This window comes from Mobula hypostoma, chromosome 4 (genome assembly GCF_963921235.1).
Source record: "Mobula hypostoma chromosome 4, sMobHyp1.1, whole genome shotgun sequence".
Taxonomy (NCBI): Eukaryota; Metazoa; Chordata; class Chondrichthyes; order Myliobatiformes; family Myliobatidae; genus Mobula; species Mobula hypostoma.
Window position 1 is genome coordinate 110,396,996 of NC_086100.1, and position 26,187 is coordinate 110,423,182.

Sequence of the window (26,187 nt, forward strand, 5' to 3'; positions counted from 1 at the left end):
ATGTGTCGAAAAGCAGAGACAGTGCAGACGTAATAGTGTAAAATCACATAGAGTACTATTACTTGCAGAGGGAACTGGGCTGAGTAGTCTGTTTGGTACTAGATAGTCAATGTAAATGGACATCTAGTATCACAAACAGAGTATTGTACATGTAGTATGCTGTAATGAAACTGAGGCAAACTCATGATCCAGACTGAAAATAACAATTTGCTGGTTATAGTATTTTCAGGCAACATATAGAAAGAAGTGTGAGTGGCATTAATAACAAATAATTACAACAAGGATCTGCTCAGATTTGACTAAGGCTGAATTCAGAAGAGTATATTTTAGCAAAGGGATGTGATCTTTTGTGGACATGACAGAACCTACAAATGAAAAAGTATGTGGATCTGCTGAAAGTTATTTCCTGGAATGAAAACACAAAGTTAATTCTTTACTTCTGACCCAAAGAAATGCTTATCTGTCAAGTCACCCTGCATGCCTCCTGTTATAGCATTCCCCATCCTGATCATGTGCACGGTCAAGGGTTAGATGAATCACTTCATGTGATTGCTTCATTGTCCTTACAATCATATAAAGTGATTTCAACTATCTCCTGGTTATGCAGATGTTTAAACTACCTCCTGGTTATGGGAGTATTTCTCAGGCTGCAGTAGGCTGCTTCTTAGTGAAATGTATCACTGGACTAACTAGGAAAGAAGCAGGTAGAGTTAGTTCCGGTAAATAAGTACTAAAAGTGAAAAATGAGAAATTGTCACAACATGATTATTTGAAAACAATTGACAGCCTAATGTATGGATGCATGCTTGCAAAAGGGAAAGTTCGGTAAGTACAATACACAGGTCAACAGAAAAATAATTGCCGAAAGATCTAATGAAGTACAACAGTATCTTTCCAAAGAACCTTTAAGGTAATAAAGATGGAACAGTTTTCATTAATATTAGAAAGGCAGTAGGTAATTGGACATGACACATTTTAAGACGATAAGACATCAGCTCTGCATTTTGATCATGCCTAATTTTTCTTTCCTCTGCATCAGAAGCAGGCCGTCTGTCCCATCAAGTCTGCCCTGTCATTTGATCATGGCTGATTTATTTTCCACTCAACCCCATTCTCCTCCCTTCTCTCCGTAACCTTTAATGCTCTTACAAGAACCAACTTATCAACCTCCGCTTTCAATATACCCAATGACTTAGTCTCTACAGCCATCTGTGATGATTAATTCCACTGATTCACCACTCTCTGACTACAGAACTCTCCCCTCATCTCTGCTCTGAATGGAAAGCCTTCAATTCTGAGGCTGTGCCCTTTGATTCTAGACTTTCACGCTATTGGAAACATCCTCTCTCTGTCCACACTAGGTATTTCAATATTCAGTAGGTTTCATTGACATCCCCTCCCCCGCCTCGATTCTTCTACTGAGTACAGACCCAGAGCCATCAACTTCTCCTCATACATTAACCTTTTCATTCCTGGGATAATTGTTGTAAACCTTCTCTGCATCTCTCTAATGCGAGCACAGCACATAATTTCTCAGAAAAAGGGCCCACAACTACTCACCACCCATCAAATGGAGTCTGACCAATGCTTTATAAAACCTCAGTATTACAACCGCTTTTATATTCTAGTCCTTTGGAAATGAATTCTAACATTACAGTTGCTTTCCTTAATACCAACTCAACGTGCAGGTTTTGTTTTTATTGATATATAGCGTGGAGTAGGCCATTGTGGCCCTTCACGTCGCACTGCCTAGCAGCCCCCAGTTAACCCTAGCTTAACCATAGGACAATTTACATTGACCAATTAACCTATCAACTGGCACAAAAAATGCTGGTGAATGCAGCAGGCCAGGCAGCATCTATAGGAAGAGTTACAGTTGATGTTTCGGGCCGAGACCCTTTGTCAGGACTAACTGAAAGAAGAGATAGTAAGAGATTTGAAAGTGGGAGGGGGAGGAGGAGATCCGAAATGATAGGAGAAGACAGGAGGGGAAGGATGGAGCCAAGAGCTGGAAGGTTGATTGGCAAAAGGGATACGAGGCTGGAGAAGGGAGAGGATCATGGGACGGGAGGCCTAGGGAGAAAGAAAGGGGAAGGGGAGCCCAGAGGATGGAGAGCAGGCAAGGAGTAATTGTGAGAGGGACAGAGAGAGAAAAAAGAGAGAAAAAAAGGGAGGGGGGAATAAATAAATAAATAATGGATGGGGTACAAAGGGAAGAAGGGGCATTAATGGAAGTTAAAGAAGTTAGTATTCATGCCACCAGGTTAGAGGCTACCCAGACAGAATATAAAGTGTTGTTCCTCCTACCTGAGTGTGGCTTCATCTTGACAGTAGAGGAGGCCATGGATAGACATATCAGAATGGGAAAGGGACGTGAAATTAAAATGTGTGGCCGCTGGGAGATCCTGCTTTCTCTGGCGGACAGAGTGTAGGTGTTCAGCTAAATGGTTTCCCAGCCTGTGTTGGGTCTTGTCAAGGTCTCAAAGCTCTCCACTTCTTTTTGGATTCCAGACCTAACCAGTTCCCCTCTACTACCACTGTCCTCTGTCTAGCGGCATTAATCCTTACTCTTAATAATTTCTCCTTTGGCTCCTCCCACTTCCTCCAAACTAAAGGTGTAGCCATGGGCACCCATATGGGTCCCAGCTTTGCCTGCCTTTTTGTTGGCTTTGTGGAACAATCCATGTTCCAAGCCTATACTGGTTTCTGTCCCCTCTTTTCCTTCGCTACATCAACGACTGCATTGGCGCTGCTTCCTGCACACATGCTGAGCTCGTTGACTTCATTAACTTTGCCTCCAGCTTTCACCCTGTCCTCAAGTTTACTTGGTCTATTTCCGACACCTCCCTCCCCTTTCTTGATCTGTTTGTCTCTATCTCTGGAGACAGCTTATCTACTGATGTCTACTATAAGCCTACAGACTCTCACAGCTACCTGGACTATTCCTCTTCCCACCCTGTATCTTGCAAAAACGCCATCCCCTTCTCGCAATTCCTCCGTCTCCGCCGCATCTGCTCTCAGGATGAGGCTTTTCATTCCAGGACGAAGGAAATGTCCTCCTTTTCTAAAGAAAGAGGCTTCCCTTCCTCCACCATCAACTCTGCTCTCAAACGCATCTCTCCCATTTCACGCACATCTGCTCTCACCCCATCCTCCCGCCACTCCACTAGGAATAGGGTTCCCTTTGTCCTCACCCACCACCCCACCAGCCTCCGGGTCCAACGTATAATTCTCCGTATCTTCCGCCACCTCCAACGGGATCCCACCACCAAGCACATCTTTCCCTCCCCTGCTCTTTCTGCTTTCTGCAGGGATCACTCCCTACACGACTCCCTTATCCATTCGTCCCCCCCATCCCTTCCCATCAATCTCCCTCCCGGCACTTATCCTTGTAAGCGGAACAAGTGCCACACATGCCCTTACACTTCCTCTCTCACCACCATTCAGGGCCCCAGACAGTCCTTCCAGGTGAGGCGACACTTCACCTGTGAGTCGGCTGGGGTGATATACTGCGTCCGGTGCTCCCGATGTGGCCTTCTATATATTGGCGAGACCCGATGCAGACTGGGAGACCATTTCGCTGAACACCTATGCTCTGTCCGCCAGAGAAAGCAGGATCTCCCAGTGGCCACACATTTTAATTCCACATCCCATTCCCATTCTGATATGTCTATCCATGGCCTCCTCTACTGTCAAGATGAAGCCACACTCAGGTTGGAGGAACAACACCTTATATTCCGTCTGGGTAGCCTCCAATCTGATGGCATGAACATTGACTTCTCTAACTTCCGTTAATGCCCCTCCTCCCTTTCTTACCCCATCCCTTATTTATTTATTTATTTGTTCCCCCCTTTTTTCTCTCTCTCTGTTTTTTCTCTCTCTGTCCCTCTCACAATAACTCCTTGCCTGCTCTCCATCTTCCTCCGGTGCTCCCCCCCCCCCTTTCTTTCTCCCCAGGCTTCCTGTCCCATGATCCTCTCCCTTCTCCAGCCTTGTATCCCTTTTGACAATCAACTTTCCAGCTCTTGGCTCCATTCCACCCCCTCCTGTCTTCTCCTATCATTTCTGATCTCCCCCTCCCCCTTCCCCTTTCAAATCTCTTATTATGTCTTCTTTCAGTTAGTCCTGACGAAGAATCTTGGCCCAAAACGTCGACTGTACCTCTTCCTAGAGATGCTGTCTGGCCTGCTGCATTCGCCAGCATTTTTGTGTGTGTTGCCTGAATTTCCAGCATCTGCAGATTTCCTCGTGTTTGTATTTTTAAATTAACCCATCAACTAGTGTATCTTTGGAGTGTGGGAGGAAACCAGAGCACCCAGACATGGTCACGGGAAGAATGTACAAACTCCTTACAGGCAGCAACTTTGAGTTAACATTTAGAGAATCCTACACTAGGACTTCAAAGTCTCTTTGCACCTGTGCTTTCTCAATTCATGCCCCATTTAAAACAAAGATCTAAAGATAGGAGAAGGAAGGAGGGATAATAATATTTGAGGAAGAATGGACAACAATATGGAGGCATCAATGGAAGTGTACCAGTTCACAGAAATGGAGGGAGTTCGGGTGGAAAAACTTGATAAGATATTTTATTACACCCTCTCAGAAATCCCATTATGATAGTAACCCCCCTGTTTGCTGCAGAAATTGTGGAAATCAAAATGCAAACCATTATCATATTTTCTGGGAATGCCCCGTTATTAAAGACTATTGGAGTGGGATACACAATGCCCGACAAGACATCTTTAAATGTGAAATACCCTTAGAGAGTAAGACCATATATTTTTGGGTATATACCTCCAGATGGTTGAAAAGAGATAAATATTTAATGAATGTACTACTGGTGACTCGTAAAAAAAACCCTTACCAGGAAATGGTTATCACATGAGAGCCCAACTTTAAATGTATGGATGGAAATTACAATGGACATTTACAAAATGGAGAAGATAACAGCATCTGTTAATCAGAAGTTGGAACAATTTTATTCATACTGGAAAAAATGGTTTAACTACATAACACCTCATAGGTCTGATTTTATTCTCACAAGTCAATGAATATATTGTAGAAAAAGTTCACTCCCTACTGGTACATAGTTTTGTTCTTTTGATTTTTCTTTCTTTCCTCTCCTTCCTATAAGTGTGTACCTCAGATAAATATTATGTGTTGATTTGTGACAAATATGACTATATGATGTATATGTACAGTATCTGAAATACATTTTAAGGAAATGTTTGATGATGAAATTCAATAAAAAATAAATTACTGAAAAAAACCAAGCTCTATGTCTATATTCCTTCCACCAAAGTGCATAGCCATAAGCCTCCCTACAATGCGTTCCGTCTGCCACTTCTTCGCCCATTCTCCTAACCGTCCAAATCATTAGACATGGGAGTAGAGTGAGACCATTTGGCCCATCGAGACTGTTCCACCAGTTCATCATATCTGATCCATTTCCCTCTCATCCCCATTTTCCCATCTTCTCTCCGTAACTTTTCAAGCCCTGACTGGTCGAGAATCTGCCAATCTCTGCCTTAAATACACGCAATGACCTGGCCTCCACAGCCACCTGTGGCAATGAATTTCACAGATTCACTACTCTCCGCGTAAAGAAATTCCTCCTCATCCTCATAAAGCAGAACAACGGAACTATTGGAAACTAGATCAAACAGAGCCCTTCATATGTTGTTCGGTGGCGTGAATGCAAGGCTTCGCTCGAGAATCAAGCAATGAACCCTATCCCATTGAAAAATAATTCATTAAACTATTATTAGAATTTAATAAAATTATCGTTAGACGATCCATTTTTACTTCGGGCTCTTATTCCAGGTGGTGCCAAATTTCTATTAAGATAGTCTAAATGACGCAATTCAAATCACTCGGCTGTACTTGTCCCTCGGGGCTATATTGCTAGAAAACACACGGAAGGTGGAAAAACACGGCTTTGTTTCGCCACGAGAGAGTTAAAAATATATCAAATTATTGGAATAATTTGCATTTATAGTGAAACTAAAATAAAATGGTTATAAGAAATCGCAGAGAACTCCCCCGTTGATCAAGGTGAAGAGAGACTGCGAAAAGTTAAACTTGCACTTTGCATCTCTGGAGCCGAGCCTGTATCATTGCTGGGTGTTGACTAGCTACCGATCTCTGCGAGGGGAACTTCTCAATAATTAACGCCCCGCTCATATTTATGCCGCGCGGGACGTCCCGAGCCAGACAGTAGGAGCTGGGACGTTGTTCCTTCTGGTGGCTAAATTTTCCTTCCCGCACAGCGCAATTGCGGTGCGAGGGACAGGTTGGCAAAACACACTTTGCCGCCGTGCCAACTGGTAAAGACAGCGAGCAAAATGCAGCCCATGGATTACGACAAGGGGGAGCGGAAAGAAAAAAGTTCCCAATGGAAGTACATCATCATCGTCCTGTGCGTGGTGCTAGTCGCCGTGGCGCTGGCGGTGGGTCTGGGAGTGGGACTAAGCAATCGCAGTAAGTCGCAAGACTGCGACGAGGGCTTGAAGTCGACCACCGCCAGTCCGACCAGCGCTAGCAAGCCGCCAGCCCCCGACATCTGCCCCCCCACTACGGATTCGAGCGGGCCGTGGAGCAACTTTCGGCTGCCTGACTACATCAACCCTGAGCACTACCAGTTGGAGCTCACGCCGTTTATGGAGGAAGACTACTACACCGGCGTTGTGGAGATCTACATACGTACCAAGCAACCCTCCAAGTACATTTGGCTGCACACCAAGGACAGCAACTTGACCCAGCAGCCCACGCTCGGGCTGAAGGCTGGCTCAGGGAATCCCAGCCCGATCTCCCTGCGCCGCTGCTTCCAGTACAAAACCCACCAGTACCTGGTGCTGGAAGCCGAGAAGGAGCTGCCCGCCACTTCTGCCGATGAGCAGTATCTGCTAACACTGCACTTCCAGAACAGCCTCCTGGGCTCGCTGGTCGGCTTCTACAAAACCACCTACATGGATAACGGTGTTAAAAAGTGAGTTATGTTCTCTTTTTTCCATCTCGTTGTGTTAATGTTTTGCATGGAAACATGTATTCGGGAAGAGGTTTCCAGCCTTGACATTTCATCTATCAGGTTATTCTTGTAAATTGTCTATTCTTAGTCCGGTCTCCCTCGACGATTTGAATTGGCATGACTCGGTCATCGTCCTCATTTGACTTGAAATGCGGGGGAGGAGGAGATTAAACGTAAAGGTGCCTCGGATGCAGCGCAACGCCAAGCATTGCTCGGGTACCATTTCACTTCAAGTACTTTGTTGGTCCGATTCTGTGCCATGATGTCAGGTGGATGGCGCTCTCTGTAAACGAGGGCTTCAAGTGAGGGGATTGCCCCATTGAACGACAACGTCTCAACCTATCCCTCCGGGGAATCGGTGAACGCAGTTTTCCTCTGAACGACCGCGATGCAAGAGTCTTGCTCAGCTGAGCAAACCCGAACGCCTTGAATATTTTGTGGTATTTAATCCACCGCCACGTGACTAGCCTTGGTTCAGTGACACCTGCAGAACAAGTCAGGACCGGAAGAGTATTAGGTGCCGTGAGTGCGTCCTGATGAAGGGCTCTGATATGAAAGAGCACCTAAGGTGGACGTCAAGTGCTGTGGGATGGTCATCAATTCAGTGAAAGACATCCTTTGGTCTGCCTGAAAATGCTTGGTCTTCCAGCACAGTAAGACAACACTCCGGAATGGATGTGAAGACTATGAAAGCACACGTGTTTTCTTTTTCCGGTTTCTTTGTATATTTTTTATTATGAATAAAATTTATTTTTGAAATAAAAGAGCTCTGGCAAAATATGCTGGATAAAAAAAGCAAAGTAAGGTTTGCATTTATATAGTACCTTCCGAATGTCTCAAAGCACTTCATAGCAAATGGAGTACATTGGCAATTTAACCATTTGTGTTCCACTGGACCTGTGGTCACGTAACAGCAATAACCGATCAATGTTGGGTAATGGATATATGCTGTCCAGGACGCAAGTCTCCTCCTTTTCCTTTGTTCAAACCTGAGAATGGAGACATGTCTTCAGCTTCATGTCCAGACATGCACCTGCTGGTATTGTACTGGTGAGTCAGCTGGGATCCCGGAACAAGAACTACAACATGGATTGAGGCTAAGGCTAGCTTCACCAAGTTATTCCACTGCAGCAATGAAATGACATCCACCTGTCAAAGAAAATATTTACCATTTATAATCTTGTTATGAAACCCTCACTAGACGGTGGTGTAATGGCATCAGCACCAGACTTCAAGGCAGATGGTCCTGAGTTCAAACCCAGCCGGGTCCCAACCTCGGCAGCAGCGGTATCTGCGCAGTAGAAAGGCCTGGCAATCTACTTCCATATATTTGCCATGAAAACCTTATGGACCCTATGGTCCATGTTGTCACAAAGAGTTGGACTCCACTAAATGACTGAACAACAGCAACAATCTGATTGATAGATTAAAATTAAACTCGCTTGCTTTCTTCTTTTGCCAATTCTGATGAAAAGTCTTCAATATGAAACATTAATTTTATTTCATTTTTCACAGTTGTTGCCTGATCTACTGAGTACTTACAACAGTTTCTGGTTCTAGCCCAGTGTTGTTCCACACACTTTTCTTAGTTTACGCCTTGGGAGCAGACTAGTATTCCATATAGGGCAAATTGCCTTACCATTAGGTCTGATCTTGTGGTAGAATATTATACATGTTTAAGTGCTGGAACTGAAGTGAATGTGAAAATCCTCCTGTTATCCAGCAAGAGCTTACTTGACTCCAAATTGTGATTTCATTCTTCTGCCCTTTGGAGCTTTCTTTTCTTAAGAATGGAACAAAGTCACCTGCCATCTCCGCCAATGGAAAGAATTGACACATTGAAATTCAGTGGCATTAGAAAGGCCAGCGGCATGCTAGTGTTTTGGTAGTACAGGTGACCAGGGTTCAAATCCTGCCACTGTCTGTCGGCAGTTTGTAGATTGTCCCTATGACTGCGTGAGTTCCCTCTGGTTGCCTCCCATGTCAGGCAGGCGAATTGTCCTGTGATTAGGCGAGCATTGAATTGGCAGATAGCTAGGCGTTGTGGCTTGAAAGGCCTACTGTCCACTGAAACTCTAAAGAAGTAATTTTTTTTATATTTAAGGTATCAGCTGCCAACTCGTGTTTTACTGATTTGAAATGAAATATAAATAGATATGGGTGTAATTCTAATATATGAATTGTTTATCCACATAATGTTTGTTGGAAAGGTCACTTAGTCCGAGATTGAATCTTCAGTTTGGATTATTGGAACTGAGTAGTTTTTTAAATTGTTTTCATGTTAAAAGAGCAAGAAGAAATTACTGGCTTACTAAAGTATTCTCTCCATTTATGAGCGGTAAGCTCATTGTCTTACTTTTAATGTGCAATATTTAAGTGAGGCAAACCCATATAGTGAAACTTGGGTACTTGTATTAAGTAGTATGCGGAGCATATATTTCTGTTCTGGCCCTTGAGTCATAACATTATTTAACTATCATTTCGTTTATCACACAGATGGCTTTGAATCCACTTGGGACTAAGCATAAAACATGGCAAAAATTAAGATAAAACCTGAAAAGCATGGGATAATTAAGAAGGCAGTATCTTAAATCATGATGTTTAATACATTTTAGTAGTCTTTGATACACTGAGCTTTGTATAGAATTTAAAGAGATAAATGATTATTATTTTCACATGTACCAAAATACAGTAAGAAGCTGTGATTTGCATGCCATCCAAACTGACAATTACATAAGTACGTTGAGGTAGTCAAGTGGGGAAAAAATACCAGCGTGCCATATATAATGTGCTACTTACAGAGAACGTGCAGTGCAGGCAGACAAATAATATGCAAAGGCCATGATGAGGTAGAAAGAGGTGCTAAATAATATGGTATTTTATGGATGGATGTCAGGCTGGAAAAACAGTGAATGAAATGGGTGATGCAATTTAAACCTTAAATGCAGTCCTGATATGCCTCCCTTGTGTTTACTGGTGTGAAAATGATTTATTTCTTTACCCTGGGGTTTGTACTGCATTTTTTTAAGAGGTGAAACACTGTTAATAATTTAAAAATATCCCAGTACAATTAGGATGCAGATTTGAATGTAATAGTTGCCAGGTGTACTTGCCAAGATTTAGGAAATTGGCAGCAACATGAGGGACAAGTGAAGCTTGCTGTAGATAATGCCGTGCTACACTCACATGCAACAAAAGGTGCTGCATGTCACCTGCTGTACCTTAAGCCCCATCTGCACAGGCTGTCAGCCTCACCGCCTGTGTCTGCAGACAAACGGTCCAGCCACCTCACCCGGGTGGCTTCTCATCCAGCAGCCAGCCAGCTGGTCAATTTGGTCAGCGACGAGAGAGAAACAAAAAAAAAAGCAGCTGTTTAAACCTAGATTAAAGCTTATTTCCTCAGTTTTGCCAGATTTCTCTATTGCATTCTGTTCTATAAATGCTCATTAGTTGTTTTACTGAAGAAAACAATGCTAACAGCCATAAGATCAACCCTGGCCCTATTGCTTTTCTCAAATGATCTGAGTAACCGGTCTGGTATTGACTATAGAGACTCATTAAAAACAATTTTAGAAAAAAAACATCGAAGAGTACTGCAAGTAATTGTGTGACTTCAGAAGGCTGCTAAGGAAATGGAACAAATTTATTTAACATAAATAATTCATTATAATTTGGAAGGACTCAAAATAAACTGCAAGAATGGCAGTGGCTCCAAGACAGATGCTGGCAGATGTTTATATAAACTGATATGAATTGTTGTGTCTTTATAATGTGTGCAACCTTGCTCTATCAATAGATAAACTTCTCCCATTTAGTTTGTTCTCTTTATCAAGCAAGTATTGGCCACATTGAATCTGTTATCAGGAAGGATGCAAAATAAGACTTGAGTAAGATCCTCATGGAGAAGAAACATCTGCCACTGTATTAAAGGGGATAAATATGGTAGCAGGCCTGTTAGTGTGTGAGGAATCTGGTAAGACCACCAACATTGTTGTGTCAAGATGAATCCGGGGATCCATTAGAATATGTGTGTTTGGGGGGCAGACCTCTAGAGGAGAGGACATCAGTGACTGTCTGCCCACCAATGATCTAATGCTTGACTATGTAGATATCAATCATCAAAGGGAGGAGGGGATGACAGAACTGATGTTCAGCATCTGCAAGATAAAGATTTGTTCACCAAATGAAAGGAAACCAATCTTGTCAGCCAGCTGAGTAACAAAGTATAGGATTTGAACTTGGAGAACAAAATTGGGTGGGGGGGGGACATTGACACCAGCATAGGGGAAGGAGGGAGCTCTTACGGTTGGACAGGCTCCACCTGAGCCAAGCTGGGACCAGGGTCCTGGTGAATTGTGTAAGGTAAATAGTATGCATTGGGTTCAATAGTTTGGAATGGGATGGATAAAGTAAAAGGAAAAGACTGTACCAAAGAGGGTTACTGATATCCCCAGAATAAAGATGAAGATAAAAAGTTTATCTTTAGAAAGGAATAAGACAACTTCAGGCAACATAGAGACAAAATTCAAAAGAAGAGTGTTGAATACAGGACTAAAGGTGTTGTATTGAAATGCATTCACTATATAGATCGACCTTCAGTAATCTGGCACCATTGGGACATGAGGAGTGCTGGATTACTGAAAATGCCGAATTACAGAAGGATCACATTAAGCATAATCAGTGCTGGATTATCGGAGGAACCGGATTAGAGGTAGTCAGATTTGTGAAGGTCGACTGTCCAAAATAAGGCAGATAACCTTGAAGTGGAGTTAGAAGTTGGCAGTTATGACATTGTGGGTGCCACAGAGTCGTGGTTGAAAGAAGATCACAGCTGGGGGCTCAACATCAAAGGATGTATGTTATATTGAAAGGACAAGCAGGTGGGGTAGCTTTGTTGTTTTCATTTTTTAACCAATCATTAGAAAAATGGTTCATAGGTTCTGAAGATTTAGAATCCCTGTGGATGGGGGTAAGAAACTGCAGTGGTAAGGGCACCCTGGTGGGAGTGGCATCTTGACTGTCAAACAGTCAGGATGGGGAGCACAAATTACAATAGGAGATAGAGAAGGCATGTATAAATGTCAATGTTATGTTGGTCAAGGGAGATTTAATTGAGAAGGTAGATTAGGAACATTAGGTTGGTGCTGGATCCCAAGAGGGGAAATTTGTAGAATGCTGACAAGATGGCTTTTTAGAGCAGCTTGTGGTTGAGTGCACTAGGAGAAAAGGCAAGTCTGGATTGTCTGTTGTGTAATAAATTAGATTTAATTAGGGAGCTTAAGGTAAAGGGATGCTTGGGAGGTAGTGATCATAATATGATAGAATCCACCCTACAGTTTGAGAGGGAGAAAATAAAATTGAATGCATTGGTATTACAGTGGAGTAAAAGGAACTACAGAGGCACGAGGGAGAATCTGGCCAAAGTTGATTGAAAAGGACACTAGCACGGATGATGTCAGGGCAGTAATGGCTGGAGTTTCTTAATAATTCAGAAGATACAGGATCGGTTCATCTCAAAGAAACATTCTAAAACGAGGTTGAGGCAACTGTGGCTAACAAGGCAAGTCAAAGGTGGCATAAAAACAAGAGGGACATACAGTATAGCAAAAATACAACTGGAGGATTGGGAAGCTTTTAAAACCATCAGAATGCAACTAAAATTCAATGAGTAGAGGAAAAAGTGTATAAAGGTAAGCTAGCCAAGAGGATATCAAGAGTTGTTTTCAGATATGTAAGGAGTAAAAAGGTGGCAAAAGTGGATGTTGGATCACTGTAAATCACTCTGGAGAGGTATAACTGGGAGATAAAATGGCAGATGAACTAAATAATTACTTTGAACCAAATTTCACTGTGGGAAAACACCAGCAACATGCTAATAATTCAAGAGTGTCAAATAGCATTCGGGATGGGGGTGGGGAGTGGTGTTAAGTAGGTGCTACACCTTGCCCATGGGTGACATGCAGGATAGTGGAGGGAAGGAGCACCTTCTACCTCCTTTGGTAGAATCATATCTCCACCCCGTCACCCTCTGAAAAAGGTAGCTGAAGTGACTGTGGAGGCGCTAGTAATGTCCTTTCAGGAATCACTAGATTCTGAAATGGTTCTAGAGGACTGGAAAATCACAAATGTCACTCTAGTTTTTAAGAAGAGAAGGAGGCAATCAGAAGAAATTATTGGCCGGTTAGCATGACTTCAGTGATTGGAAAGACGTTAGTCCATTATTAAGGATGAGGTTTCAGGGTACTTGAAGGCACGTGATAAAATAGGCTAAAGTCAGGATGGTTTCTTTGAGGGGTAGTCTTGCCTGACAATCTTTTGGAATTCTTTGAGGAAATAACAAACAGGTTAGACTAAGGAGAATTGGTGAATATTGTTCACTTGGATTTTCTGAAGGCTTTTGACAAGGTGCCGCACAGTTTGCTCATTAACAAGGTAATTGTCTATGGTACTCTAGGAAATATTATAGCATGGACAGAACTTTGACTGATAGGAAGCAAAGTTTGCAATGAATGGAGCCTTTACTTGGTTGCCGGTGACTGGTGTTCTGCAGAGGCCAATGGTGGAGCTGAAAATTTTCACGTTTCATTTTAATGATCTGCACTCCAGAACTGATGGCATTGTGGCCAAGTTAGCAGATCATACAGAGATAGATAGAGAGGCAGGTAATATTGAGGAAGCTGTGATTTTTTTGCAAAAGGATTTGGACAGATTAGAAGAATGAGCAAAGAAGTGGCAGATGGAATACAGTGTTGGAAAATATATAGTCATGCACTTTGTTAGAAGGAATATACGCATAGACTATTTTCTGAGTTACGCATTCAGAAATCAAAAGTGCAAAGGGACATGGGATTCCTAATGTAATCTTCCCTTGAGATTAACTTGCAGGTTTAGTCAGTAGCAAGGAAGGCAAATGGAAGTTTAGCATTCATTTCAAGTGGACTGTATTATAAAGATAAGAATGTAATGTTGAGACTTTATAAAACATTAGTCAGACAACATTTGGAATATTGTGAGCAGTTGTTTGCTCCATATCTAAGAAAGGATATGCTGGCATTTGAGAGATGCAGAGGAGATTCATGAGAATGATACCTGGAATGAAAGGGTTAATGTAAGAGGAGTATTTGTTGCTCTGGGTGTACTGTACTTGCTGAAATTTAGAAGAATGAGGTGGACCAAATTTCACATTTAAAGTAAATTTATTATCAAAATGTTTATCACTGTAAATCTGCAAATTCAAATTTTCATGTTTCATTTTAATGATCTGTAGTTTATCTCCTGGATTATCATGGGCTGTTATCTTGTTAAGCAGCCATATGTGCGGCACCTTGTCAAATGCCTTCAGAAAATCCGAGTGAACAATATTCACTGATTCTCCTTGGTCTAACCTGTTTGTTAGTTCCTCAAAGAATTCCAATGGATTGTCAAGCAAGATTTCCCCTTAAAGAAACCATGCAGACTTTAGCCTATTTTAACATGTGCCTCAAGATACCCTGAAACTTCATCCTTAATAATGGACTCAACATCTTTTCAAATGTTTCTGCATGTTATTGCAGGCATTCACAGGAAAAGAAAGAAATGCAATACAATCAGTGAAAAACTACTCACAAACAGACTGACAAGCAATGTGCAAAAGATGAGCTCTGCAAATAAATATATACATAAGTAACACGAGGATTTTGAGTTGTAAAGTATTTGAAAATGAGTCCATAGATTGTGGACAGCAATTCCAGCATCTGCAGATTTCCACGTGTTTCCACAGATTGTGGAATGAGTTCAGAGTTGAAGTGAGTAAAGTTGTCCATGCTGGTTTCAGGAACCTGATGGTTGGAGGGTAATAACTGTTCCTGAACCTAGTAGTGTGGGACCTGAGGCTCCTGGCCCTCCTTCCCGATGGCCGCAATGAGACGAGACCATTACCTGCTTGGTAGAGGTCCTTGTTAATGGATGCTGTTTACTTGAGACAGTGCCCCTTGTAAATGTGCTCTCTGTGGGGTGGGAGGTGCGCTTTGACTGTTAAGGACTTGGCTGTATCCACCACTTTTTGTAAACTTTTCCATTTTTGGGCATTGGTATTTCCATACCATGTCATGATGCAACCAGTGAGAAAGCCTTTTATAGAAGGCATATATAGAAGTTTTGTTAAAGTTTTAGGTGACATGCAGAATCCATGCAAATTTCCACGCAGAGAAACTGTCATCCCTTCTTGTGGCTTGTTGTAACCTACTGAATATTGAAAGGCCTAGATAGACCGGATGTGGAGAGGACATTTCCAGTAGTGGGAGAATTTAGGACCGGAGGGCGCAGGCTCAGAATAGAAGGGCATCACTCAAAGTTTGGATGAAACTATACTGCAAACCAGGACAGATTTGAGGTAGTTTTGGAACTTCTGAAGGTTGCCTATGTAGCTTTGCATGTCATTGAGGGCAAGACCTGTAGTTCGATTGAAAGGAATGTAAAGAAACAGTGAATGTCTTGAATGATATGAATATCTTCACTCTTGGGAGGTTGCCAAAGGGACTATAGAATGCTGGGTGCAGGGTAAAAAAATTGCAGAGTTTGGCTAGTTGCGGAGATTGGTGTGGAGAAAGAGTTGGTTTGGACATGCTAGGAAGGGAGTGGGTCTGGGGGAAGGTGATGTTATTTTGCTTTGCCTGATTTTTGCATGCATTGGCAGTTCACAATCAAGGGTTTGTGCCCCCTGTGTTGACTGTTAAACCAAATGCCAGTGTTCCTTGGGCAACAATGCTATTTTTCCAATATATTTGTAGACAGTATATGCTCAGGTTTCAGATAGGAATCATTCCATTTAGCAATTGGTGCTGAGATTCCTTTGTTCTTTCTAGTTTTTGCGACTGATTAGAGGAGGTTGATTGTAGTTTCCCTATTCACTTTAAACAAAAATGCATTTTCTAATGAGGGGAAGAACAATTAATTCAATGTGGCCATTGGAAACTGCATTTGACAAGATCATTTTTCATGTACTTCCCATTTCCTTCCTATATGATCCCCTTTATTTTTCTTGGTTCTGTTTAAAACCAGCCATGGCCTTGAGTATATGTGGTGATCCACAATCCTTTGCGATAAAGGTTTGCAACCTACTAGGAGATTAAAAAAAAACCTCTCCTGGATTCAATTTTGCATGTTGATTCCTTAATCCTGAGACCACACCTTCATTTTCCTTCCCAATCTAGGGGAATGATCTTTCATCACCCTATCAAATTCTTCTGTTTCAAATGAGATTGCATCTCCATTTTTAAAAATTTCAGGACTCTGTTGTATTGTTATTTCATGCTTGTTATTTATTGCTATTTAGTTATATCTGCATTTGCACAGTTTGTTTACAGTTAACAGTTCCTTGAGTTTACAGCTTGGTTATGATTCTATAGACTTACTATAGAAAAAGAATCTCAGGGTTGTATGTGGTGACATGTATGTACTCTGATCATAAATTTTACTTTGAACTTTAAACTCCACATTGTACTCCATTCAATATTTCCTCTCACTCCTGGAATGAATTTTGGTCACACTTGCATCAGTTTTCCCTTTTTTAATGAGAATAAAACTGTAAATGTTTCTCTAGCTGTGTTCCCAATTGCCGCAAGACTTTCATAAATTAGTACTTCATCCACCTTACACTGAGAAAAGTGTTGTGTTTCTCATTGCTTGCTATATTTGTGTAATAAATTTGTACAACTCATAACTGAGGGCAACTAAATCTTGCTGAACTCCAGCATTCATCCTGTCAAAGTGGACAGCCTCACACTTACCTACGTCATATCTGTGTGCTAGTCACCATGTCCGGCCATTTAATTGTGTGCAAACTCTGCGTTCTTTTTGGCATGCGTCATTGGCAAATCTGGGTAAATTACATTCACGTATGCCACATAGCAGCGCTTGTCCATGTGATGTGAAAGTGAGCCTGTGCTTTCTGTTTTCTGTCCATTGACCAACAACTCTACCCATGCAAATATATTACTTCCAGCTCCAAGGGGCTCTTCATTTAACAGACTTCTGTGTCATTTATTAAATGATTTTTGAACATTTAAATATACCACATCTACTCATTCCCTGATTCCACCCTCCTAGATTCTCAATGTACCCAAAGATAATAAATGTATCAAACATAATTTCTTCATAAAATATTGTTAAATCTACTTCATAATGATATGTTTCTATCAGTGTCCTTCTATAATCCCCATAATATTGGATTCTGGCATTTTTCAGACCATTTTGGTTGGAGATTAAAAAGGCAGTGTTTTGCGGCAGTTTTTCCAGCGTTGGACTGCACCCAATCAGTGAACAGGATTCATTAGAAAGGGCGGCTGTGGAGGTAAAGTCATTGGGTGTATTTAAGACAGAGGCTGATAGTCTTAATTAGCCAGACCATGGAGGGATTTGGGGAGAAGGCAGGAGATTGGGGCTGAGAGGAAATGAATCAGCCATAATAAAATGCTGGAGCTGATTCAATGGGCTGAATGGCCTAATTCTGCTCCTATGTCTTGTGGTCTTAATTGATATCATACCAACTGATTAGCAGTTCTCTTTTCTCTATTGCTCTTTGCTTGAAAATAGTGTTACCTCGGTTGCTTTACTGGTCTGCTTTCTTCGAGAAACGAAGGAAATTTTGTGAACTTCAACCAATGCACCCTCTGCAGCCATTTCTTTCTGAACTCTAAGATGTAGGCCATTAGATACGTTGACTTCTCCAGTCCATGAATGAAATTCTTTGACGTTACTCTTACCTATTTATCCCTGGGCTGCCTGCTGTGCCTGTGCTTTTCTTTTCCACAGATAGGAAATACTTGTTTAACGACTCTGTCAATTCTTTATAGCCTACCACTCTTTGCCCTGCTTTAGTCTCTTACGGATCCGTGATTGCCTTCATTGCACTCTCGCTTTTTGAGTTGATATTTTATTGAATCTGTAAATAGCTTTTGTTTTACTAATTTACAGAATTTTAAATTTATTTTTATATGGGGAATTTAGTGAATTGCTCTGTGTTACTGAAGTAGAAGTGGAACTGAAATGTACTACTCCAGGGTTAGCAAATCGAACCATGTTAATGGAATGTGATGATTAGCTCTCAGGAGAAGCTGTTGAAATAGTAATGCTGTTTAATCTGGGGCTGAATCCAAATAGCCACAGGAAAAAGAAAGAAAGATTATGAGTAGACAATTACAACATTGTAGAATGGCGACTTTTGTAAAACACTGATCTTGATTTGATATAAATATTGTTGAGTGAATAAAAATGGCAGCATTCTATTCATATTTTAAATGATTCTAAAGCATCTCTTAGTTTTATTCCCAGAGATTTAATGTCAGTAAAGGTCCCACACAGGAGATTAGTGTGCAAATTTAAAGCACACGGTATTGGGGGTAAGGTATTGGTGTGGGTGGAGAATTGGTTAGCAGACAGGAAGCAAAGAGTGGGAATAAATGGGACCTTTTCAGAATGGCAGGCGGTGACTAGTGGGGTACCGCAAGGCTCAGTGCTGGGACCCCAGTTGTTTACAATATATATTAATGACTTGGATGAGGGAATTAAATGCAGCATCTCCAAGTTTGCGGATGACACGAAGCTGGGTGGCAGTGTTAGCAGTGAGGAGGATGCTAAGAGGATGCAGGGTGACTTGGATAGGTTGGGTGAGTGGGCAAACTCATGGCAGATGCAATTTAATGTGGATAAATGTGAAGTTATCCACTTTGGTGGCAAAAATAGGAAAACAGATTATTATCTGAATGGTGGCCGATTAGGAAAAGGGGAGGTGCAACGAGACCTGGGTGTCATTATACACCAGTCATTGAAAGTGGGCATGCAGGTACAGCAGGCGGTGAAAGAGGCGAATGGTATGCTGGCATTTATAGCGAGAGGATTCGAGTACAGGAGCAGGGAGGTACTACTGCAGTTGTACAAGGCCTTGGTGAGACCACACCTGGAGTATTGTGTGCAGTTTTGGTCCCCTAATCTGAGGAAAGACATCTTTGCCATAGAGGGAGTACAAAGAAGGTTCACCAGATTGATTCCTGGGATGGCAGGACTTTCATATGAAGAAAGACTGGATGAACTGGGCTTGTACTGGTTGGAATTTAGAAGATTGAGGGGGGATCTGATTGAAACGTATAAGATCCTAAAGGGATTGGACAGGCTAGATGCAGGAAGATTGTTCCCGATGTTGGGGAAGTCCAGCACTAGGGGTCACAGTTTGAGGATAGAGGGGAAGCCTTTTAGGACCGAGATTAGGAAAAACTTCTTCACACAAAGAGTGGTGAATCTGTGGAATTCTCTGCCACAGGAAACTGTTGAGGCCAGTTCATTGGCTATGTTTAAGAGGGAGTTAGATATGGCCCTTGTGGCTACAGGGGTCGGGGGTATGGAGGGAAGGCTGGGGCGGGGTTCTGAGTTGGATGATCAGCCATGATCATAATAAATGGCGGTGCAGGCTCGAAGGGCCGAATGGCCTACTCCTGCACCTATTTTCTATTTCTATGTTTCTAAATTAAATTTACGGAATTCATAAGAACTTTGTTTATGAATAATAATTTGCAGAATACTAAATATACTAATTGTATTTTAGCATCTGATATAACATAATGTGAAGTTTAAAATAAGTGTAAGGTGAAGTAGAAATAGCTCTAATTAAGCACATCACCATTGTTGACAGGTGAAATCAATAATGTACCGGGGAGCCTTGAGGTCTCTGAGTTCCCACATCTCACACAAAGAACATTTCCACCAGCTCTGAATCTGTTCTCAACACTCTAGCTATGTACAAACCGGCAAAGAAAGAGGGGCAGGGGGAAACTTTATAGATACTTACTTGGAGCCTCTGCCTGTTCTTGCTGAAGTCTGTTGAGCAGAAGCCTGGCCACTTTAACCCAAGCCCACTCACACAATAGCTGCTCCTGCAATGGTGACTCCGCTTATATCTCGCACACAGTCGAGATCAAGAGATTCAGTTGTTTAGACTAAACATCAGAATGGGGAAGAAAGGTAATCTAATGACTTAGACTGTGGAATTATTGTTGGTGCCAGACAGGGTGGTTTGAGTATCTCAGAAAATGCTCACCTCCTGTGATTTTTCACGCACAACAGTCTCTAGAATTTACAGACAATGGTGCGAAATTTTTTTTTAAAGAAACAGTGAGCAGCAGTTCTGTGGGTGAAAACTCCTTGTTACTGAGAGAGGTCAGAGGAGAATAGCAGACTGCTTTAAGCTGACAGGAAGACACCAGTAACTTACTTAACCACGTGCTACAACAGTGGTGTGCAGAAGAGCATCTCTGAATGCACAACATGGTCAACCTTGAAGTGGATGGGCGACAGTAGCAGAAGACCAGTACTGTACCTGATAGTGGCCACAGAGTGAATGCTATAAAGTATGCCTGCAACATTGAACAAATGGAAATCTAGAAGCAAATCTGTACAGACCTCTGCAGCAGATTTACTTCTCAGAATGGGAACAGTGGCCATCTTCATTCAGCTGTTGAAACCAAATCATAACACAATGACTAGCTTCCAGTACAGCTCTGACAGAAACATCCAATATGTGAGGCATCTGTTCGGAGGTATCCCAGACATTTGTTATGAGCTCAGTTGTTATATTGATGGTTCTAGGATGTCAATAGTGAAGGCAATACTCCAGCAGATTTATAGGACTGTTGGGGCACTGCTCCCAGGAAGAAGATTGCTTATTCAATCTTGGGAACTGGGTACCGTCACCAAAATGTATTGTCGATTCCTAGCTGCCTTTGTGAATGTGATAGTGAGCTGCTGCTGCCTCGAACAACTATAAGGTTCGTCCATCGTCATCGATGAAGACCTCGACACCATTAGTTCTTTTTACGAGGTCGAGTTGCTAGCTCGACACTCAACCCGGCATGGGTGGAAAGTGTGCCCGGGAGCGGCTCGACTGGATTTGAACTCAGGAACCTTTGCTCCTGGAGTTCGGCGCTGATGTCACTGCGCCACCAGCTGGCTGATGGTGTCAAGACTGGCGCTTGATTTAGATTTAAGTGAGGGAGGGTTGCGCAGTGCCAGCCTCACTCTCTCTTCCCAATTCCCATCTGGATCCAGTGGCAAGACAAGTCGAGACGGCTGGAGATGGGACTAGGCGCAGTGGATGACCAGGACATCTTCTGTGTCTTGTCATGCTCTACACATTCCACGATGCTTGCAGAGACCGCTGCCTTGACCGTTGGACCTTCCATTGGTCTCGTCCACTCAATCAGCCGGAGTCCGTCTTCACATGCTGAGATAGACAACTCCCTATCTCACCGAGGGTTTGAGATCCGTCAGCTACCCTCACCTGGTTTAACCGGCTTGTCGAAGCTGTTGCCTGGGGTGTGGCCGCTGTTGCATGCAAACAGCTATGGGGAGCCACAGGTGAGAGCTGAGTTCGAGCTGGAACTCGAACAAATATAGACCTTCTAGAGAAGGTGCTCCTACTGTGTTGAGAAAGCTCCAGAATTTGGTCTCCATCCTAATGAGGGACTAGAGATGTACCTCTACGAGCATGGTGTGAGGACCTGGAGGAAAATCTGTACATCATAGGCCTGTTGCTCCTGTCTTTGGTGGAAGAGATCATGGGTGCTGTCCGAGTCGGCTGGGTAAGTAATTGCAATGTGTTTTAGACACTGTGCTCTGCAGTCAGTGTGGAACAATGGTGGAGAAATGGGCGTTTACGATGGTGCAAAGCAAGTAGGCTATCAGCATGATAGAGCTGGAGCTTTACATATTCGGGTAAGTGGAAAGTATTCAGTCACACTGATTTACGCTTTGTAGCTGTTGGGTATCAAGTTTGAGCCACAGGCCAGAGGAAGGCTATGGGGCATTAGAATGGGAGTTCTTTGCCACAGGAAACCAAGTCCCTGGCTGTTCTTGTATGTGCAATGTTTAACTGGTTGGTGCAGTTGCAATTCAGTCAGCAGTGACCCTCTGGGATATTGATAGTGGGGGACTTTCTTGTTGGAGGTGGTCATTCCCTGGAAGCTTTGTGACACAAATGTTAATGGCCACTTAGCAGCCTTTGCCTGAATATTGTCGAAGTCCTACTAGAATGGACTTTTTCCTTTGTAAAGTCATCGTGAATGCCGTGGGGCATTATATATGATTGCCGGTAAACATCTCCAATCTGACATTATGATAGAATGAATTGCTTTAAGTAAGTAGCTGAAGGTGGTCAGGTTTAAGTGATGCCCAGAGGAACTATCTGCAGTGATATCCAGGAACAAGCATGGATAAACCCCCCCTACCCCCATCAACTAAACTATCCTTTGTGCGAGTGTTTTCTCCTTTACTGACTTAGTTTCACTGTTGACCAGTTTTGCCAAGGCTCCATGATGCCACCCTGATGCTAAACATGGTCGCTCACTTCATCTCTGGTCTATGAGGCCTGGAACTGAGTGGCCCTGTCAGACCCCAAAATGGCCAGGATGACCACCATTTGTGATCTCACCACTGCAATTTCTGCTTATGGTGGGAGATTTCAGTCTGACTGCCCCAAAGATCAACTAAACTTCCTCCGCAAAGTCAGCTGATTTCTACCAGGAACACTCAGACAAGAGCACAAGAGTGATGAGATGGGCATGGTTGACTGCCTTTGATAATGATTAGATATAGAGGGGTCATTTGGAATGCTGACTGGGAAATGGCTTTCACTTTGTTAATGTGATCACAGACCATAGTCTGGTGACTTGTTCTGTAAAAGCCCGGTCAGACACAGACTCCCTCCAGTGTCCTTCTATGATACAACTACTAGCAAAGTCTAAGCACCTGTGACTGCCAGATACTGACCTTGGCCAGTCTTGAGAACAGTCCTGTTGTCTCCTGCAACCCTTCTGCAGAATGGTCTAGGCTGTCAATGTATTGTGTAACTATGCCAATGAATTGTTGTGAGTTTCGAGGTTTGCAGTGCTCTGTTGTACTGTACATGCATTGTTGATGTGTTTTTGGGATTTGAAATGGGGCCAAAAGCCAGAATAATCTTGCCTCCTAATAGGCTCTCTGGTCCTTTGAAGTTGCTCCTCCGGTCATCAAGATTATTGCTACCAGAGTTCCATTTTTCTGAGCTATCAGATCACTTCTCATCCTCTGTCACTCCAAGGAGAAAAGGCCAAATTTACTTAACCTGTTCTCATAAGGCATGCTCTACAGTCCAGGTAGCATCCTTGTAAATCTCCTCTACATTCTCTCTATACTATCCTTTATATCCAAAGATCTAATTATTTCTGCCTTGAACTTGATTGAGCCCTTTTGTTTACTGTTGGGTAATTCCATGATTCCCCATTCTCTGAAGGAAGAAATCCCTCCTCATCTCAGTCCAAAGTGACTTAGCTTTTATTCTGACATTGTGACCACTGAGTCTAGAGGCCTCACCTGAGGGAAGTACCCTTCACCAGGTGTCACCAAGGCCCTATACATGGGAAGAGGTAGTCGGGCAAACAGAAGAAAAGATTCAAGACGTTAAGGAGTTCAATATCTCCTTAAAGAAATGCAGCATCTCCACTGATTCTCCAGAATTCCTGGCCCATGAACATTTAAATTGGGAAGGAGCATTTGGGGTGGAATTAAGAACATAACATGCATGTGTAAAGCGAATAAGGAGCCCAGTGTAAATGAAGAGTACACTAGACAGAGAAAACATAGGAATCTACAGCACATTACAGGCCCTTCAGCCCACAATGTTGTGCCAACCATGTAACCTACTCTAGAAACTGCCTAGAATTTCCCTACTGCATAGGCCTCTATTTTTCTAAGCTCCACGTACCTAGCTAAGAGTCTCTTAAAAGACCCTATTGTGTCCAGCTCTACCGCTATCACTGGCAGTGCATTCCATGTACCCATCACTCTGTCTGAAAAACTTACCTCTGATATCCCCCTTGTATCTACTTCCAAGCATCTTAAAACTATGCCCCCTCATGTTAGCCATTTCAGCCCTGGGAAAAAGCCTCTGGCTATCCATGAAATCAGTGCCTCTCATCTTATACACCTCTATCAGAGCACTTCTCATCCTCCGTCACACCAAGGAGAAAAGGCCAAGTTCACTCAACCTATTCTCATAAGGCATGCTCTACAGTCCAGGCAACATCTTCTCTGCATTCTCTGTATAGTATCCATATCCTTCCTGTAGTGAGGTGACCAGAACTGAACACAGTACTCCAAGTGGGGTCTGACTAAGGTCTCATACAGCTGTAACATTACCTTCCCACTCTTGAACTCAATCCTACGGTTGACAAAGACCATCACACCATACGTCTTCTTAACAATGCTGTCAACCTATGCAGCTGGTTTGACTGTCCTATGGACATGGACCCCAAGATCTCGCTGATCCTCCACACTGCCAAGAGTCTTACATTAATATTATATTCTGTCTTCAAGTTTGACCTACCGAAATGGATCACTTCACACTGATTTGGGTTGAACTCCACCTACAACTTCTCAGCCCAGTTCTGCATCCTATCGATGTTGCGCTGAGAACCTCTGACAACCCTCCAGACTATCCACAACACCCCCAAATTTTGTGTCATCAGCAAACTTACTAACCCACCCTCTACTTACTCATCTAGGTAATTTATTAAAATCACAGAGTAGGGGTCCCAGAACATATCCCTGTGGAACACCACTGGTCACCGACCTCCATGCAGAATATGAACCATCCACAACCACCCTTTGCCTCTGTGGTCAAGCCAATTCCGGATCCACAAAGCAAGGTCTCCTTGGATCCCATGTCTCATTTACTTTCTGAACGAGCCTTACATGGGGAACCTTATCAAATGTCTTACTGAAATCCATGTACACCAGGTCCACTGCTCTACCTTCATCAATGTGTTTTGTTACATCGTCAAAGAATTCAATCAGGTTCATAAGGCATGACCTGCCCTTGACAAAGCCATGCTGACTATAACTAATCAGACTATGTCTCTCCAAATGCTCATAAATCCTGCCTCTCAGGACCTTCAACAACTTGCCCACTACTGAAGTAAGACTCACTGGTCTATAATTTCCTGGGTTATCTCTATTCCCTTTCTTGAACAAGGGAACAATGTTTGCAACCTTCCAATCCTGTAGTACTTCTCCTGTCCCTATTGATGCTGCAAAGATCATCGCCAGAGGCTCAGTAATGTCCTCCCTCACTTCCCACAGTAGCCTGAGTTATACCTCGTCCAGTCCCAGCAACTTGTCTAAATACCTTTTAAAAGCTCCTGCACATCCTCTTTCTTAATGTGTATATACACTCAAGCATTTCAGTCCACAGCAAGTCATTCCCACAAGGTCCTTTTCACTGGTGAATACTGAACCAAAGTATTCATTAAGTATCTCCACTAACTCCTCCAGCTCCATGCACGTGTTTCCACTATCGCACCTGACTGGTCACATTTTCACATGGTTCATCCTCTTGCTCTTCACATACTTATAGAATGCCTTGAGGTTTTCTTAATCTTGTTCACCAAAGCCTTCTCGTGGTCCCTTCTACCTCTCCTAATTTCATTCCTGAGTGTTCCTTCCTGGCATCTTTGGTATTTTCTAGAGCTCTAACAGTACCTAGTTTCTTGAACCTTTCGTAAGCTTTTCTTTCCTTAACTAGATTTTCTACATCCTTTGTACACCATGGTTCTTTTACCCTACCATCCTTTCCATGCCTCAACAGAACATACCTATGCAGAACTCCATGCAGATGTTCCCTGAACATTAGCTACATTTCTGCCGTGAGTTTCTCTGAGAATATCTACTCTCAATTTATGTTCCCAAGTTCCTGCCTAATAGCATCATATTTCACCCACCCCAATTAAATGTTTTCCCAAATTGTCTGCTCCTATCCCTCTCCAGCACTATGGTAAAGGAGATAAAGTTGTGATCACTACCTCAAATGCTCTCCCACCGAGATATCTGACACCTGACCAGGTTCATTTCCCAATACCAGGTCAAGTACAGCTTCTCCTCTGGTTGGCTTATCTACATATTGCATCGAGAAATCTTCCTGAACACACCTAACAAACTCCAGCCCATCTAAACCCCTTGCACTAAAGAGATGCCAGTCAATATTAGGAAAGTTAAAATCACCCATCACAATAACCCTATTATTGTTCCACTTTTCCAGAACCATGCCTCCCTATCTAGTCCTCAATGTCTCTGTTACCTTTTGAGGGGGGGGGGTGGAG

At 42.7% G+C, this 26,187-nt stretch overlaps 1 protein-coding gene across 1 annotated transcript in view; it reads left to right on the forward strand.

The window, feature by feature from the left end:
* The first annotated feature begins 6,134 nt into the window (after window positions 1-6,134).
* enpep (glutamyl aminopeptidase) overlaps window positions 6,135-26,187 on the forward strand; it is a 104,780-nt gene continuing 84,727 nt past the window's right edge. Inside the window, exon 1 of the mRNA XM_063046364.1 lies at window positions 6,135-6,988. Coding sequence (XP_062902434.1) covers window positions 6,345-6,988 — 644 coding nt within the window. The 5' untranslated portion in view covers window positions 6,135-6,344. The remainder of the gene's footprint in view (window positions 6,989-26,187) is intronic.